This window comes from Canis aureus, chromosome 6 (genome assembly GCF_053574225.1).
Source record: "Canis aureus isolate CA01 chromosome 6, VMU_Caureus_v.1.0, whole genome shotgun sequence".
NCBI lineage: Eukaryota > Metazoa > Chordata > Mammalia > Carnivora > Canidae > Canis > Canis aureus.
In genome coordinates, this window is record NC_135616.1 from 16,075,753 (window position 1) to 16,094,780 (window position 19,028).

General features: G+C 44.1%; 1 protein-coding gene across 16 annotated transcripts in view; it reads right to left on the bottom strand.

Annotated features, from left to right (window-relative positions):
* SLC35D4 (solute carrier family 35 member D4) overlaps positions 1-19,028 on the bottom strand; it is a 111,890-nt gene that overhangs the window by 48,564 nt on the left and 44,298 nt on the right. For 11 of the 16 annotated variants that reach the window (XR_013381283.1, XR_013381280.1, XR_013381279.1 and 8 more), the window contains exons 6-10: positions 16,578-16,603; positions 14,644-14,695; positions 12,148-12,257; positions 10,979-11,014; positions 6,936-6,970 (exon numbers count right to left, since the gene is read on the bottom strand). Coding sequence is in view for 9 of the 16 variants with exons in the window: in XM_077900265.1 (XP_077756391.1) it covers positions 6,936-6,970; positions 10,979-11,014; positions 12,148-12,257; positions 14,644-14,695; positions 16,578-16,603 (259 nt within the window). In the remaining 7 variants the exon portion in view is untranslated. Of the gene's footprint in view, positions 1-6,935; positions 6,971-10,978; positions 11,015-12,147; positions 12,258-12,965; positions 13,015-14,643; positions 14,696-16,577; positions 16,604-19,028 lie in introns of all 16 variants that reach the window. The other 5 variants (XM_077900257.1, XM_077900256.1, XM_077900260.1 and 2 more) reach the window with 5 other exon arrangements.

A 19,028-nucleotide genomic window follows, 5' to 3' on the forward strand; every position in this document is an offset into this window, starting at 1 on the left:
GCCCAGGCTCTCACCAGCAGGGGGTTCCTGGGGCATGGGCAGCCTTCCCAGCCCAGCGTGGGCTGCAGAGGGGCTCTGACGGGCAGTGCAATGGTCAGAGGTGGGCTGGGAGAGAGGAAGACAAAGGAATGAAACCACGGTCCTAGGGAATTTACCAGTTATGTGATAACCTTCACCCAAATCCTAAAAAACTCATCCTATAGATTACTGAGAGAGAGAGAGAGAGAGAGAGAGAGAAGAGCTCACTCTTATCTTTGAGCCATTTCTAAGACCTCTACACGTCTCTCACACAGTACTTAGTGGACCCATGCCTGTCTCTGCTTTTGAAACCAGCCAGTCCTTGAGAGGAGGGACTGTCCCTTCCTCACCTCCTATCCACTGCATTAGGATCATCAGTAGTGCATTAGGCTAAGCACTACTGAACCCAGAGTACCTGAAACACCTAACTCCTCTTGCTTCCCCTGCAGAGAATGGGGAAGCAAGCTGGCTACGCTGATCCTTAATTTCAAATCTGTCTCAAATGCTTCCACCACCCCTCCCCGATGCCTTCAGCCTGGCTTCTCTTCCACCAGCAAGGAGGGTGCAAGCCAGCCCCCACACAGCACAGGCTACTGACCATGCTCGAAGATGGGACAGCGAATGGCTGGCCAGCCCAAACTCGTGAGAACTAAATCTAGGAACCTAAAAACCTTGTAGAGATGCTCCAAAGACAAGGCTCCTGCACCAGGTATTGTGGAATGCACAAGTTGTAAACACGTTTTGAGGCAACAACGTGCAGCCTTCTGCACCATGGCCCTGGTTAGGCCTTCCCTTTTTCTGAAGTTTTTATTTCAATTCCAGTTAGTGAATATACAGTGTAATCTTAGTTTCAGGTGGACAATATAGTGATTCAACACTTGCAGACATCACCCAGTGCCCATCACAGCAGGACCCTACCCTTCCCGAGCCACAGTAAAATTCTGCTGACTTTCTGAGCGAGAGAAGGAATCTGATCTATCTGAAGATCAGAGATGAAATCACCACAGTGAAAAGTGCAGCCCAATCTTACTACATTCAAGACTGCTTGATATCTGAACATCACATCCTCTCACCACATTTTAGCCCTCAGAACCGGCACGAAAATGGAAGGTTGGTTCCAAGACCAAGCAGTACTTGCTTTAAATCACATATGAACAAAAGGCACAACCAGGTAACAAGGTCATTTCTGGGTCCGGTTCCTGTGGGTCTCTCTCTTCTCTGGGTCCTGGAAATTTTCCCTCTTGAACACACAACAGAGGGACCTGGTACAAACAGGAAATGCAAACTTTCAAACAGAGGAAGAATTTCTCTTCTTTACTACTGCTTAAAATGGTCCAAGGGGAAACAAGGTTCGAAAACTCTTGAAGCCTCTGTGTGAATCATGAGGTTGAAAGATAAAGATGGCAAGGTAGATTGCACCTACCAAGAAGCAAATGCAGTGCCCCGAGGGGGAAAAGTGGCAGGGTCCGCACTCAGGATAAAGAGAACTATCCATCTGATCCCTACCACCATCTCCAATGCACTCTAAAGGTTATGACCCAAAGGGTCATCATCTCCTCCTACAGAAACACTTTCTGGTCACTCAGGAATGAGTGAGAAGGACAGCTCGAGCACTAACAAGAGACCATGCAGACTAGCTAAAATAAGACTGACAACACCAAATGTTAGTGAAGCTGTGGAGCAACTGAACTCTCAGACATTGCTGAGTAGGGGTATAAAATGGTATAAACACTTTAGAAAACTGGTACTTTCTTAAAACTTAAATGTGCATCTGCTCTAAGACACAGAAATTCTATTCCTAGGTATTTATCCAAGAGACATGAGAATATAAGCCCAAAAAAAGTTTTGTATAAGAATGTTCATGGAGGGACAGGGGTTGGGGGTGCGGGGGTGGGGCACATGACTGGCTCAGTCAGTAGAGCATGTGACTCTTGATCTTTGGGTTGTAGGTTCAAGACCCATATTGGGTATAGAGAGAACTTAAAAATAAAAATCTTTATTTTTAATTTTTATTATTTTAAAATTTTATTTAAACTCAATTAATTAACATATAACAGACTATTGGTTTCAGAGGTACAGGTCAGTGATTCACCAGTACTCATTACATCACATGCCCTCATTAATGTTCATCACCCAATTACCCTGTCCCCCTACTACCTCTTCAGCCATCCTCAGTTTGTTTCCTAAGATTAAGAGTCTCTTATGGTTTGTCTCCCTGATTTTGTCTTATTTTATTCTTTCTCTCTTCTATGATCCTCTGTTTTGTTTCTTAAATTCCACATATGAGTGAGATCATATAATAATTATTTCTCTGATTGACTTATTTTGCTTAGCATAATACCCTCTAGTTCCATCCATGCAAATGACAAGATTTCATTTTTTTTTTTTTTTTGGATGGCTGAGTAGTATTCCACTGTGTGTGTGTGTGTGTGTGTATGTATATACATATATATTATATATATGTATATACATATAAAATATATATGTATCTCACATCTTTATCCATTCATCTGCCAATGGACATCTGGACTTTGCATAGTTTGCTATTGTGGACATTGCTGCTTTAAAAAAAAAAAATCTTTAAAAAGAAATTAAAAAAAAAAGAAATTTAAAAATAGAGAACGTTCATGGAAGTTCATGGAAGTTTTATTCATAACAGCCAAAAACTGGAAACAGTGCCCGTGAGCATCAGCAAGTGAATGGATAAACAAAAGGTGGTATGTTCATACAATAGCACCCTACTTAGTAACAAAAGGGAATCAACTAATGATACATACAACAACCTGGATGAATCTCTGAACACTATATTGAATGAAGAGCCAGATACAAAGGAGTATTTCCTGCCTGTTTCCAGCTATACAAGGCTCTAGAATAAACAGAACTTATCTATAGTAACAGAAATCAGATCCATGGTGGGTTTGGTGGTGGGTGAGAAGGGAGTAATGAGGAAGGGGCATGAGGAAACTAGTGACAGAAATGGTCTCTCAATGGGAGTGTAAGCTACAAAGGTGTATACCTTTGTCAAAATTGATCAACCTGTATACATAAGACAGGTGCATTTCATATATGTAAATTATACCTCAAAAAAATATTTTGAGAGAGTGCATGCAAGCAGGGAGTGTGGAGGGGCAGAGTAAGAGAGAGAGAAAATCTTTTTTTATTTTTTTTTATTGGAGTTCAATTTGCCAACATTTAGCATAACATCCAGTGCTCATCCCGCCAAGTGCCCCCTTCAGTGCCCATCACCTAGTCACCCCAACCCCCTGCCCACCTCCCCTTTCACTATCCCTTGTTCATTTCCCAGAGTTAGGTCTCTCATGTTTTGTCACCCTCGCTGATATTTTCACTCATTTTCGGGAGACAGAAAATCTTAAGCTGGCTCCATGCTCAGTGTGCAGCCCAACACAGGGGCTTGATCTCATGACCCTGAGACCATGACCTGAGCCAAAATCAAGATTTGGATGCTTAACCAACTGAGCCACCCAGGCACCCCTATACCTCAACTTTTTAATGTTTTAAAAGTCCTACTAAATAATTAAGATATGGGTGAAAAAAAAAAAAAAAGAAGAGGTGAAAAGAAACAAAAAGGAATAAAGCCCTGCTTTATGTCAGCAATTGTGGGGCTGGCTCAGTGGTTAGAACATGTGACCCTTGATCTCAGGGTTGTGAGTTCAAGCCCACATTAGGTGTAGAGATGACTTAAATAAATAAAACTTTTAAAAATTAAGAAATAAAGTGCCAGAAACTGTTAACAGAACCTTCATAAAAACACTGCACCCCTGGGCCTTGAGGATTTACTGTGTCTTACCTAGTACAGGTGTGGGGAATCAGGAATATACTCTCCTTGATACAAGGCTCTGCTGTGGACATTCTAGATGGAAAGTGTAATAAGCAAGTTGGGAAGAATAAAGGATTGTTCTAACTTAAAAACAGGCTAGACTACCCATGGGTCGAATGAGAAAGCTAACAAATTGGAAGGAATTGGGGCTGCCCCATGACAGCAGTCCTTGAGTATTTCTGGAGGACAGAGATTTCCTCAGGTGTTTTATTTGCTGAAACTTTGTAATCAATTGTATACTGCTATGAGAAAACATCTCCAGGATCCATCAAAGAGTTGAGCCAAATCATCAACTGATTTGGCTTTATAAAGCTGAGAAAAACTGATCCCTCAGTACTCTTCTAAATTCTGAGCTTTCATCATTTTTCATACCAAATTTCTACCTTAATATCTATCTACCTTAGTGATCTATTCTACCCCCAAAAATATAACCATTTTACCGTACTCAGGTGCTTTTTGAAGCAAAGAGCCACTGCTTACAGTTGTTCAGGTTGTGTACTGCACAACTTCTCACAATCCTGAGATCATGATCTGAGCTGGAATCAAGAGTTGGATGCCTAACTGACTGAGCCCCCAGGTGCCTCATATCCCCTATACATTTTTAAAAATTCAGTGGTTTTTAGCATATTAACAGAGTTACACAACCATCTCCACTATGGAATTCCAGAACATTTCATCACCTCAAAAAGAACCTGAGGCCTATCTTAAATTACTCTTCTGCCTAGACCATTCTACAACTATAGGCTGTTGACTACTTGGTGTTTCCAGAGAGTAAGTTCCCAAGCTATTCTTGCATTAGCCTAAAAGTTTAGCAATAACTCAAGGTGAAATGTGGGGAATGTTGGTCAAACTGTATAAACTATTACCAGCATCACGGTGCTTAGAAACTGGTAGGCAAATGCTCCTCAAATTAAGAGAAGCTCCAGGGACCCCTGGGTGGCTCAGTTGGTTAAGCATCTGATTCTTGATTTCGGCTCAGGTCATGATTTCAGGGTTGTGAAACTGAGCCCCACATCAGGCTCCAAGCTGAGTGTAGAACCTGCTTAAGATTCTCTCTCTCTTCTTCTCCCTCTGTTCCTCCCCAGCCCCCTTGCATGCACATGCACACACTTTCTCTCTCAAAACCAAACCAAACCAAAAGCCAAGAGAAGCTCCAAAAGGAAATTTAGTAACATTGTATAAAAGTATTCATTCACTCCAGAAACTTTATAATAAACTGCAGGATCACTGAAAAAGAAGCCTTTGAAAAGAAGGATTTACTGTGTCTTACCTAGTACAGGTGTGGGGAATGACCTGGGAGAAGGGTCAGGACCTAAACTTTGGTCTCTCTCTACTACTCACCTCCCCTGCACCATCTTGGCCACGTCCCTTAACTGTTCTGGGCTTCAATTTCCTCAATTGTAAAATGTAGCAGCACCTTGGATAATCACTAAGGCTCCTTCTAGTTCTGAGAATCATGAGGAATGAATGAACGAACATCACCTCTTAGTTGAAAGGCAGAGTGATTTCTTTAGGGAAGAATCATTCACCAAAATCTACCACTTGTCACTCAGGGAGCAAACGAGCATGCAAACCAAGGAGAAGCAGAGAATTTTCCAAAGGCTTTGACCAAGACACATTTCAAAGGAGGAGGATGCTTAAGGGGTTTGTGAATGTCTCTTGGGTGGCAACCTCCTGGCTGCATGAAAGAATGACAAGAGGCATACTTAGAAGCAGACAAGCACCAGCTCGGGTGAGCAAAAACAGGTAGGGTTCACACCATGGGTTTCATACAATTTTTATTTTACAAAGGATAGGCTTTCAACACATGAGAATGCAGAGGGCGCTCAGAACCAAACCTCATAGTCCAGACATAACACCAGGCTGTGGGCATGGGCAGAAAACAGCACATGTGCCTAGTGAGGGCCAGTGTAGAGTAACGCTTGGAAAAAAGAATAATTCAAATTATCCTCATGAGACATGGGTTCAGATGGGTCATATACAATCCAGAAACAATGAATCACTATCAACAGTTCCCTCAGGAGACTAGCTCAAACAGTCTGAAGTAGCTAAAGGCACCAACAGAGAGCAATCATTGTTCAGGGCACAACAGGAGCTAGAAAGGGCTTTGCAAAGAGCCCAGTTCACCTTTCTCATTTCAGCTGAGACTCTGAGGGCTCGGGAAAGGCCTTCTGCCCTGCAAATGGCCAACAGACATGAGTTGAAGGAGCATGACCAATAAAATGTGTATTTCCAGCCATACCACATGCAGATACGATGTTGTTATCTTTGGCATCAACTTCAAAACCTTTCAGAGTAAGAAAAAAAAAAACTCACAATGGAACACAGTATTGTGGGCAATTCTTGAATCTGAAAAACAACTCTAGAGTCACCAAGGCAGCCAACAGGGCAAAGGGAAGCTTTTATAAAGATTTTTATTTATTTATTCATGAAAGACACAGAGAAAGAGGTGCAGAGACTCTGCAGAGAGAGGGGCAGAGAGAGATGTTGCAGGAGGAGAAGCAGGCTCCATGCAGGGAGCCCGAGGTGGGACTCGATCCCGGGACCCCAGGATCAGGTCCTGGGCTAAAGGCAGATGTTTAACCGCTGAGCCACCTACCATCCCCAAAGGGAAGCTTTAAGCCTCGACTTCCTTAATCTGCAATTATAAATAGTGTATGATCACACACGATAAAAATGTATGAAAGAATGTCAGTTGGAAGTAGGGTGAATCGGAACTTTCTCACCAAATCCTTTCGCACTAGGATTGAAGAGCAATTCTAGATGTTTGAAGGAGCTTGAGAAGAAGAGAAGAGTACTCCACTCGTTCGTCGGGCAGATAACAAACCTGTCTGGACAGCTGAGACCGCACCCGATGAAAACACAGACGACAAAATTCAAGAAGGGGTGAGAATAAACTCGCGGGCAGTAAACCCACAAGGGGTCACTGAGACCCATCTCAAGTACGTGGGCGATGCCTAAGCCCTGTGCTCCCGTCCTGGAAGGCAAGCCGTGTTCTCTTCTAGAACGTCCCGCACAGATACAACTGGGCCAGAGCACTGGGTGGAATAGGCAGCATCAAACAAACAAACGGGCTTACCTGTGGGATGAGACGCGACTGCCAGGAGCACCACGCTGAAAACGAAACAGCAGAGCAGTGAGGAAGTCCTCCCCAGCACCGAGAAAACAGCAATGTACATTGCCACTAGTTCTCCGAAACGGGGAGATCTGCCTAAAAGCAGACTATTGGCACCGAATGGTCTCACTCATCAGCGAGAGGGTGAGATCTCCTGAGAGGCCTCAGGTTTGGGCACCGCAGGAGGGTTGGTGGACTGTACTCCAGGACGGACCAAGGACCCACACCTCGCTCCGAGGCCAGCTGTATGGCCGATTATTACCACACTCACCTCATCTGCCAAGAGTATTTGTAAGCTAAACAAAGCGAACTCTGAATTACACATAGGCTGCAACTGAAAAACAAGCTGTCAAGCATGAGCTAAATCTACCATTGCCATAAAATTAATTCTCTCGGAGGTTAAGTTAAATTTTCAAGAAGACAGCCCATAAAATGATCCATTCCATCAACCATGTGCCTGGAAATTACCCGGACTGATTTGCAATAGAAGCTGAAAAGAAAAAAAAAGAAGAAAAAAAAAAAAAAAAAAGAAGCTGAAAAGGATGAAGAGGAGGAGGAGTGTTCTGATGCTGGCCATATTGGTCCTTGGTATTGTCCCATCTTCCTCTCTGGAAGCTTCTCCCATCTCCTAGTACCTGCCTACCACACTTTCACACTGCCCCGGGCTCACCTTCTACACCTCTTCCATTGCAACTCCATGCCACCCCAGCAGCTACCTGGTTAGAGGTTAGGAATACAACTTTTTGTCCCATACGATAGGAGGGGATTTTTTTTATTTTTAATGCTAGACAGACTACTCTAGTTCTTAATACTGGCTATGCATCAGAATAGCTAACACCCTGGTTAGAATCTCTAAGGGCAAGATCCAGGCATCAGTTGTCTTCATTTGTTACAGCCCCGGGGTGCACTAAAAGGCACTGGGGTGGAGAACCGGCAAAGTCCCTAGTTGGTGACATTAGAGGCAGTGTAGAGGACAGTTTGAACAAGGAAGCCACTGTGAGCTTGACAGCTCTGCCCCTCCCTGCCCCTGGGTTAACTCTTTGCACCACTTCTGTTTTTCTCCATCTCTTTCTCTGCTCTGCCTCTGTAGTACTGGTTGTCTGATGGCTCTAAGAAGTGGCATCATGCAAAGGGGCAGGAGGGGAGGAGGGTCAGGAGAGAGGCAATAAAGAAGAGCCACACGTTGGGTCATTCAGCAGTTGTAGGTTTATAAGACAGGCCTGACATGTAGTTACAAAAAATACGCACACTACAAGCAAGACTGGAGACTTTCTGTCCTTTGCTTGCCATCTATTCTTTCTTTGGCAAACACAGACTCTGTATATACTCCATTATTTTATCTCATTGAGTCCCCTTTTGGTTATAACTTCCGCAGCAGAAGTTATGACTCCAATGGCAGGATAGAAGAGGCCCCTCTCCATCCCAATATTATCTCCGAGGGCTTGCCATGGTACCCCAAATCCCATCACTGGCATCATCCCAAAGGATGTCCCTAAAATAAAATATTAAGGTATAAAAATAAGGAGAAATAATTAAATGAGTTCTCTAATCTCTGTCTGAGTTTCGCAAATCTAGTGGCATGCCACTCCTAATTCCTACGCTGTGATCGCCTAGGGGGCAAGAGCCACCTTTTATTCTTTCTGGATTCCAGGTGCCCAGCAGGGCCAGACATATAGCAGGCACTGCGTAGGTTTTTGGAATTGTAATTAATCGCCTCTATGATTATTTGTGGCGGGCATATGTTTGAAGAGAAGTGTAACTTGAAGCCCCCTACATTTCTAAGACTGTATGTGACATGTAAACTCTAAAGAAGAAATCATATAAAAGGCATATCATGACACATGAACAGCAGACTTTTAAAATCATGACACATGAACAGCAGACTTTTAAAATGCATTCAATAGCTGTTTATTGAATGCCTGGTCAGTGCCAGGTACGGTTCTAATTTGGGAATATGGCAATGAGCAAAACAGAAAGCCTTCCTCTATTTCCTATATTTCCTCTATAGGAAATATAATGGGAAAATAGGAGAAAAATATGTTCTCCACAGGCTGAAGTCCATTCAAAGTCATACCCCCCACAGAACTCCTGTCTATTTCCCTTTGACACACACACAATTTCACCTGCAAAATGAGAAAGTGGGGTAGCAGCAGGGAACATATGATAATTTTTTATTTAATATTTAATAATGTCTGCTTATGTTAAAAGGAAATGGCATTAGGCATACATCCCATAATCATTCCTTATAAATGTCTTATATTTCTTAAAATGCTGGTGAAGCCCACATTATTTTCAGCCCCAGATACAACCTCCTCCTTTGTTCCTTCCTTCAGCCTTTCCCATCTGCCTTGGGCCTTAGACCTCTGTTTATATGAGAAACAGGGAAGGTCAGCGTCAGGGGGCAAATACACCCTCAAGAAAATAGTTGTATGTGCCAAAGTAGAGAACCACTCAACCACTGGCTTCTCTCAAAAAAAATGGAGACCAAATTAGTTCTTGGCCCCGGCAGGCAGAGCTCCCGGCTGGCAGCAACCAGCACATCTGCTGCATGGATCTGAGGAACCCCTCAGTGTCCATGGCCAGGGGAAATTGAATGGCGGCCCTCGTTCTGATTCACACGTCTTCATCACAGGTACTGAAAGAAGACTAGGAAACAGAATTGTGGCTTTAGCCAGGTGTGTGGCAGGCCCAGCCAGGAAGCATTGAGCACCAGGCTCAAGGGCAGTGGGTGTCCTCACTTGGGGGTGGTAGGGAATCGGGCTGGCAGGAGAATGAGTCAGGGGTCACAGAGGCTCACTTTTCCATCCTCTTATTCCTTTGCCGCTAGAGTGGACTCTAAGTTCTATGGAGAAGAAGAACTGCCCAAAGTGTTCTGATGTTATGGGAACATGTTAAACATCAAGGGCCTTCTGCATTTTCAGAAGCGCATCTTAAAAAGGCAACTGGTGTGTCTGGCCAGAGTAGAACTAATGATTGTTTTCAGCAGAGTACAAAAGAGGCCCACAGCCATGCTTGCGGTGGGTCCTTTCAAAAAGGCATTTTAATAAACTACAATATTTATGAGCTTTATCTGCAGATGAAGAATATGGCTCATGTTGAACGTTTTAAGATGAACTTTCTGCAAAAATCAGCGTGACTAAATGCTGAGCAGCACATCCCCAGCCTGGGTCATCTTTGCAAGCAGTCATGCATTAGGGCAAGCTGGGGCTCCCAGCAGCAGATCCCACCCTTCTTCCTCTGCAGCTATTCTATTTAGTAGACAGAGCTCTATCCTCTGTTTGGCTTGGGGCAAGGGTACAAACAGCAGTCCATACACTACATTTAAATGTTATAAATCAAACTTCGAACTTCATCCTACCTTAATAACTATACCTTCAAAAACAACCTGGAAGTCTAGATTAAGATTTAGAATTCTTGGAGTCACTGGAGGTTCATGTCAGAACATGGTGGCATGGACAGTTTCAACCCCTGGCTCCTGGTTCCCAATGAGCCCCCTTCTCTCTCCACTCCAGGCTCCATCCTGAGGCCTCATACACCTGTGTGTGGGCACACTGGCCTGCAAGTCCACCCTCCATGAACACCTCCTCCCCTACTAACAGCCTGTCTTTGGACACTGCTTGGGTCTAGGAATGAGTTGGAAAGATAGGAAACCTTGGAATCAAGCTCAGGACCTCCTGAGCAGAGAATTCTAGAAGAATTCTAGAATTAGAAGAGAGACTGTGGGCCCTGGGAAGAAATGTCCTCTTAGCCTTATAGACTCCATACTTCATGGAGAGAGGTATGATGTTCTGAAATGGGGAGTCAGAAAGAGGTCCCTTTTGCCTGGTCTATGTACCGAACTGCTATTTGGTTTTCTCAACTTCTAGTCATCTTACAAATTATTTAGCTTGCCTTTCTGGTAGGCATACTGGCTCAGCACCCCCTAATCGAAATATTATTGGGAAATAAAAATCCATTAGCTCTAGAAAGATATGAGTTGTTCTTTGAAAATGTAAATTATATTTTACCTGAACATATAGTTTAAGTACTGCTGCTCAATGTCGCTAAGGAATGAGAAAAAAAGAAAAAGATAAAACATGTAAAATAATAGAAATGTTTCACATACACAAAAGGGAGATTATATTCTACTAATAAATTATATCTATGGCTGAGTTTCTACATTTAAAAATGGTATGAAGGGTATTTTATATTCGAAACTTGTTCCTGGTTCATTTTTAAAAAACATTTCCTAGTTTAGTAGTAGCACACACATTTTCACCTGTGGCAGATTAGCTCCTACATCTGCCACTGGGAGAGGAGTGTCAACTCTTTCAGGCCATTGGACCAACTTCTAGGGCCACCATATTTGACAAATAAAAATATAGGACACCCAAATAAATCTGAATCTCAAATAAAGACTTATGTTTAAGTATATTCCAAATATCACATGGGCCATAGTTACACTAAAAAAAGGATTCACTACTTATCTGAAATTCAAATTTAACTGGGCATCCTGTATTTTATCTGGCAACTCCACTGGCTTCTTGCTGCAGAAACACTTCATTAAAGGAACAAGAGGTGTTTTACGGACCTGAAGTCACAGCCTCCAAGTGTATAACCTTCTCCCAGGGGTCCTTCTGGTGGGCCTCAAACCCCAGAAGCCAGCAAACCAGTCCAGCTGCAGCACAACCCATGCAGCGACCACTCTCTTTTTCATTTACATTTGCTAAGGCTGCTCCGTTGACTGCCCACAACAGAGGCCTCATTTTACCCCAGCACAGAGCTCATGACGGGAAATTCTGGATCTAAACAAAGTCAAGTTAGGAAGGGGCTAGGGAAACAAGAGAAATGAGGTGGCCTCTGAACTGGAAGAAGTAAACCAGGGCCCCCCAAGCAGCGGGTCACACAATTTTTATAAAACTGTTGTGTAAAAATTTGCCCATGAAGTAAGAGGGCAGAGGGCCCCCCCCCCCCCCTATTCTTTGCACATTGCTGACGACCAGTAGGATCAGGTGCTAGTGGATCCTGCCTGGAATGACCCAACAGCAGGAGAAAAGGTTTCAGGGGCCCCTGGCTGCTGCCCTCACCACAACCCACATATGCACAGTCTCTGGCTGAACAGAACAAGCTCAAGACACTTTGGGTCTCATCCCTTTGTTTTAACCAAACAACAACCCAGCACACTTTAGAAGCTTACCTTAAGGCATTGGGTTTCCGGGACTTCTGCACTATCTTATAAGCCCCTGAAAATGAAGCAGTGGGTGTTACTGGCACAGGACATCCTGCGTAAGGGGTTGCCCGCACCTGCTGGGAAGCACAAAATCCACATGGAGGAAGGCTGCTCTTCCCACACAGGTCACCCACGGCTGACAGGGGGCGCAACAACACTCTGGAGGATGTCCAGGATGCTAACGCAGTCATCCCCAGTGATAACCACTCGGTACAGAGAATGCTGCTGGGCTGGAAGGGCTCATGATCAGAGAAGGATACAATTCACAGGAAGCTTTCAACCTCCTCTGCAGGATGCACAGGAGAAAGGAACACGGCTGCTCCATTTCTGAACCCTGTGTAACACAATCAGGGCCCTGCTTTCCCCCTAAGACCACAGGCAGGAAACACCAAACGTATGATGTGAAATAAAGTCAAATGGCCCTTTTATTTCACTCGCTCACATTTTTTTGCATATACTGCTGAAAGACAATGTTTCCAACACTAACTTCTGGATCTCTTCTCAGCATTTTGAGAGAAGACCAACCAGCACTTCTCCACGCTTCTGCCTTGAGCAAGCAGGGCCAGAGCCGTGGTGAGTGAGTTAGTATTTGTGGAGAAAAAGAGGAGACTATGTCAGAAACGGAAACATTTCAGGAGAACCAGATCAGAAAATCCTCATTTAATTTCAACCTTGACACCTTATCTGTAATTTTCCTATTGCTCAGGATTACCGAAAAGTGGATATATAAGAAGGTCTAAGTAATAAGCCTCAATTCTTTAAGTAAGCATTCTTTTAAAACTTACCTACACAGAATAAGTGAATTACAGCCCAGAAATATCCATTGGGATCAAACTGTAACACAGGATTTAAAAAAATAATAAAACAGCTATAAGAAGAGGCAAATGGGATCTAGTGTGACAACCAGAAACCTTAACTGTCAATGCATAGTGCCAACCAAGGGTGCCACAACAGGACTCTGGGGCCTGGGCCAGTTCATCTTCAATTCTCACCCTCATGCCTATGACATCTTTCTAACAGGGCTCTCTGCCTCCAGCACCCCTTTTTCCCATTCTCCACACCACATCTCTAAAACACTGATCCCATGGTGTCACCTACTGCTTAAAATCACTCAATAGTCTCCCAGTGACTTCAGGATAAAATCCAAACTCATGGCACCCTAGGATCTCTATGACAATCCCCTGTCAACCCCACCAGTCCCATCTACTGCACCCCTTCCAGGGAAAGTCACACCTTGCACTTCCCCAAGCCCAAACACTTCCCCCATCAACTCAGCCAAGGGGCACTCCCTCTCTTCTTCCCTTTCTTATTTTTCTCTGTAGAAGTTTATCTCATCTGACACATTCCATTTCATTTGTCACCTCTTTCTCCACGATCCACTAGCCTATAAATTCCAGCAGGGCAGGAATTTGCACAGGGTTACACACACAGTAGGTGCTCACTAATGTTGAATCACAGAATACAGGACACTCCATGACTGTGCCCACACCTGCTTTCTTCTCCTGGCCATCACCTCCTCACCCTTCAAGATTTAGGTCCAGAGAGCAGAGTCTGGCTCTAGCATTAGAAAGGTCTATGTAAATTCTGAAACCCCCACTTATTTGTGGGCTGGTGATCTTTGGGTCCTCGTTGTTCTTTAGCTATGCAATGGAGACAATAAGAGTCCCTCTCCTTGTGAAACTATGAGATTTTAAATAAAATAAGGCACATAAAGCACTGGCACAGAGTCTGGCACATAGCTAGCTCCTTATAATTGCTAGCTCTTCCTACTTCCTGGGCCCCAAGTCTTCTTAAGTGCCTCACTATGTCCCGTATCTCCCCAGGACAGAGCCCTGGCTTCCCTGTGTTATAATAATCTATTTCTCATCTGTCCTCCTCCCTTTTGTTCTGATGAGACTCTGACTTCTGCCTGCAAAAGGATAATTTTTCTTTGTGTCCCCAGAGCCTGGCTCAGTGCCTGACACTTGATGGGGACTTAATAAATGCTGGGAGAGAAAAGAGAGAAAACAGACCCACCGCGAGATGACTACTCGGGGGTAGGGGTGGGTCCTCAGGGCCTAGTAAAGAAAAACTCAGGCGAACAAGCGAAAATCACTCTGCAGATGAGGCCTTTGGGGATGAGAGGGAAACTCAACTTTGCCTCCATGCAGTAGGCTAGGGTACTCAACCTGGGGGCCTGGGGCTTGTGGGTCCTCCCAGCACAGACTGAGGGCTAGTGGCACCCATCACGGCACCCAGAGGCCAGAGCTCTGCCATTCTGCTGCAGCCCTGGAGAGAAGGTAAAGTCCTGCAGAAAAGGTGTTGAGCTGGCCAAGAGGTACCCAGCCCGGAAGCTTTTAAATGCCTTTGCACAGGCTGGGGTTCTTCCGATTCTTGAAGGAAGGACTAGGAGTTCTGCTCACACACGCAGGCTGCAGAGAGTAGAAGACACTTGGAAGGCAAAATGAATGCCCTTGGACTTACCTGGGGGTCATTGAAGGGAAGGCATCCTGCGGCAGCCAGAAGGAAGAGGGTGCTGTTCAAAGGGAGAGAACACAGGCAGCTTCACCTTTCAACATCAAAGGGTTTCCCAGACAGCATGGGGGTTGGAAGACATCAGGAGGCGCTTGCACAAGGCCGACACCCTGTGAGACCCAGCCCTGTGTCCCTGTTCCTCCTCTGAGAACCCCACTACCTAGGCCATTTCCAACTGTGTGCTCCACCAGGGACCAGACAGTCCCTTCCCTGGGGCTCAGCTGGCCATTTCCCAGGACACGGGCACTTGCAGGACATTTGCAAAACCATGGCTGGCTCATGCAAGAAAAACAATGATGCCCATGAAACAGATAATAAGAGATTTTTTTTTTAACTGCAGATCCCCAAAAATACACTAGTAAAAAAACTGGTTAATCAGACTGTAGATCCACCTCTCAGGAAAAAGAAAGCACCATGTAAAGCATATTAAAATCTTTTGTGCATAATCCTCACCAAATGATCAAATGTAACAGCTCCAATGACAGGACAGACCTACATCCTGAGCCTTCTGACATGACATACTGAGGAGGGCACAATGTCATTGTCATTCGTGTGGCATTTCTGTCAAATATGCAGAACGCACCTAGTGTGGCCGGGTGGGCTCAGAGCTGGGGACCCACAGCCCTGGGAAGACAGGGCTGTGGGTCCCCAGAACGACACCGGACATCCGAGGCACAGGAAGGTCCTCCACGTCAGCCCACCCCCCTTCTATAGCCTTGCCAACTTTTAAGACACATGTACAAAAAGCCCGGAAAAGACTCCATGGCTGCAGATTGCCAAGAGACTCAGAGGCAAAGGGTGGGGTGAATGGGGGAGAGGCTATGGGAAGGGTTTCTGGGACTGCACAGGATTAGGTAGGTTTTAGGTGGGAGACAACGAGAACCCTAATAGATTTGGTGTCTGCATAGAGTAGAAGGCTGTATCGGATATAGGATGCTTCCTCATTCACAGGCAATGAATGTTAGAGGTCCTCTCAAACAGACAGCCCCTCGAGGCTGATAGGACATGGGGGACTGCCAGGTGTGAGACAGCACTTGGTTTCCCACCAACCTTGGCTTTGAGCAATACATGATTATATCAGGTATTAGTGGGTTTTAATTCCTCTCTTTAACACCTGCTAATCTTTTAAACGAGAGGATAAGTCCTGAGAGTGTTATGTTTTGTTTTGTTTTGTTTTTTCCGCAAGTAGCAGCCTGTAATAAAGCAAAATAAGAGACTGGATGAAAGCCCAGAAATATCTGAAACAATAAGTCCTAAATCCATGTGTCAAAGCATTTCTGTTGGTTCTCTATCCTCAGGACTGAGCTTCAGAGCTATGGCAGAGGAGGCAGGTAGCAGCCAGAGAACAGGGTTACAGGTCAGCACACCGAGGGCCCAGGGACCTGAGAGTCCAGCTCAGCTCATGGTTCCGCCCCAGGGACCAGGCTCGAAGGGCAATGAAGCCTGCCCTTAGTCACTCTGCTGTGGCCCAAGATCACGACTCAGATCCCTGACCTTGCAGGCAGTGCTTTTCCCACCATAGGAATCATAAAGACTCAATAAATTGCAAACATTATTTTAAAAGTTTGAAGTCATTTTCCATGTTTTTCATTGTCCTTCTCCCATCAGTATTGCACAATTCTTAGTGAAGTTTTGGGCATCAGTGATGAAATCTACAGATTATTTTCCCCTTAGGAACAGAATATTTCAGGGAAGAAAACCAGAGAGAGAAAGAGATAGTAAAATTTAGAATAAGACACAAAATGGGGGAATGTAGCTGTTGATAACAAATTCTGTCAAATCTCAAATAGGAATCTTAACAGTTTATCATCAACATTTAAAATCAGGTTAAATCTTCTATTTTAGAGGGCTTTGGGTTTTGCTTTCTTTTTCTTTAAACTTACCTACAGATCTTTTCAGGAGAAGTTTTCTGTATGAAAAAAAGAGACATATAGTTAGTCTTAAAAATTCTCTTTTCCCCTTAAATAAAATACTTAGATCAAGAGGCAAATAAATTTCGAGTAAGCTTATTGGGGGCTTAAGAGCGGGCTGCACCTCAGTATTTTTTGAGGCTTTTCCTGCTTGGACCACATGAAGGATGACTCAGAGGCCAAGTTGAGTCACTTGGGCAAAGCACTCTGGGTGTGCAATTTTACTACCCTCACCTCTGGAACTGTGTTTACTCACAAAACCCCAAAATGATGCCAGGGCCAAGCCTTCAAGTATCTCACACACCAAGAAAGGGAGAGAGAGCAATTGATGTGACCTGTGTAAGAAGGTAATTCAAGCTCTCATTCAACTTCTATTCCAGTCCATCTCCTTACATTTGCCTTTCACTAATCCAGCTCTGACTCTCAGCAGTGCTGTAAACTCTCTGGGATGATGTATAAATGAAGAAACAGGAAAAAGGAGAAGGGAAATCTCTCTCTCTCACTGCTAGAGAGAGAGAAAGGGCGGATTGGGGAAATCAAAATTTGGCATTCTAAAACTCCCCGAAATGAAGAAATTCTAATGAGGACCCTACCTTTATCCTCTCCTTTTTATTAGTCATTTTAAGGGAATGAGTTCTTTGCACTCAGGTATAAAGTTCTAGCAGGAAGAAGCAAGATTTTTCTATATTTGATAGAAGAAATAACAGATTAATTCTGGACATTTCAAAAGGATTACTTTGCTAATTGGGGACAAACTACAGTGCTTTGATTCCAGTTCATGAAAGTGAAGTATGAACATATTGTTTAAAAATGAAGCACTCTTGGGACACCTGGGTGGCTCAGTGGTTGAGTGTCTGCCTTTGGCTCAGAGCATGATCCTGGGATCCAGGATCGGGTCCCGCATAGGGCTCCTTGCATGGAGCCTGCTTCTCCCTCTGCCTATATCTCTGCTCTCTCTCTCTCTCTCTCTCATGAATAAATAAATAAAATATTTTTTAAAAAATCATATTAAAAAAAATGAAGCACTCAGAAGGTACAAACTTCCAGTGACTAGAGTCTGTATTGTAGATTTGAAAGTTGCTGAGGGAGTAGATCTTGAAAGTACTCATTACAAGGAAAAAAATGTATAACTACATATGGTAATGGATGTTAACTAGACCTATTGTGATCATTTTGCAAGATACACAAATATCAAGCCATTATGCTGGACACCTGAAACGAATATAATGTTATATGTCAATCATATCTCAATTTTTTAAAAATGTAAAGCACTGACAAACATGGTTTGCTATAAAGGCTATCTTCAGTTTTCATGTATTACTAAATAATCTAGTTTGCCCTTGTTTTAATAAATAGATCATGTTTGTGAGCAAAGTAGTGGCTTGCATCTTTAGATCCTTAAATCTTATCTCTGTGGAATCCGCCTCAGCTGGCCATGCCAACCTTGACTCCACTGCCACCTGGTGGGGGACACATCCCTTCAGTAGAGGAAGGATGACCCAAAAAGGTGACCTGACTTTGGGCACCTGGAGAATTGCCCTATCACAGGAAAATGTGTCACTGAAAGATTCTGGGCTAAATGTAATCAACATATCAACAGTTTGGCAGAAAAATAGGAACAGACAGGATAGAGATGAAAAGCATGGCCCAGCTGTTCCATGAGTAGTAACACGTGCATCCAGCAACTGTTTGGGGACTTCTGTCACAGGGCAGCAAATCAATACAGAGCTCGAGACAGTTCACTCATTCCACAGAGGAGAGACTGCTTTTTTATTTGAAACGCCTCTGGCCCGAGGATCCAGAACCTGAGATACAGAGATTAGAACAAGCAATAAATGCATTAGGGAGCCTCTGCTTCCCAGGTCTCCACAAACAACTGAGGAGTTAGTGTCTGGTGTTCACCTTTTGAGGCTCCTCCGTCCAAAAGTCACCCAGTGATAAGTCCTCATGATGTCTCAGTGTTCTGAATGAGTCAGCATAACTTCTCAAAAGTCACATCGCCAAAAAGAACAATAAACAACTAATATTACCGGAGGTCAGCTAACTTACTCTGAGGACTCCCTACTCTATGCCAGTGCTGTTCTAAGCCTCTATATGTATTGACTTATTTCATTATGGGTTATTTAAGTCTCAGGATGTGCAAGAGATGCAGATACCAAGGCACTGAGAAAGTAGTAAAGTTGCCCAAGCTCACAGGGTTTGGGCTCAGGTGATCTAGCTCTGGAGCCTGATCCTTTACGATGCTATTCTGACACAAGCAGCCTGCCAATCCTGCAGTGACACCTGCCAGCCCTTTCAGACTACCTTCATTTGCTGCTTCCTCTGCCTGCCTGGAGTGCTCTTTCTCCCTGCACTTTGAAAATTCCTACCATCCACAGGTCTGGGTTCAAATTTTGCCTCCTGGCCTTTCCAAGCAGACTCTCC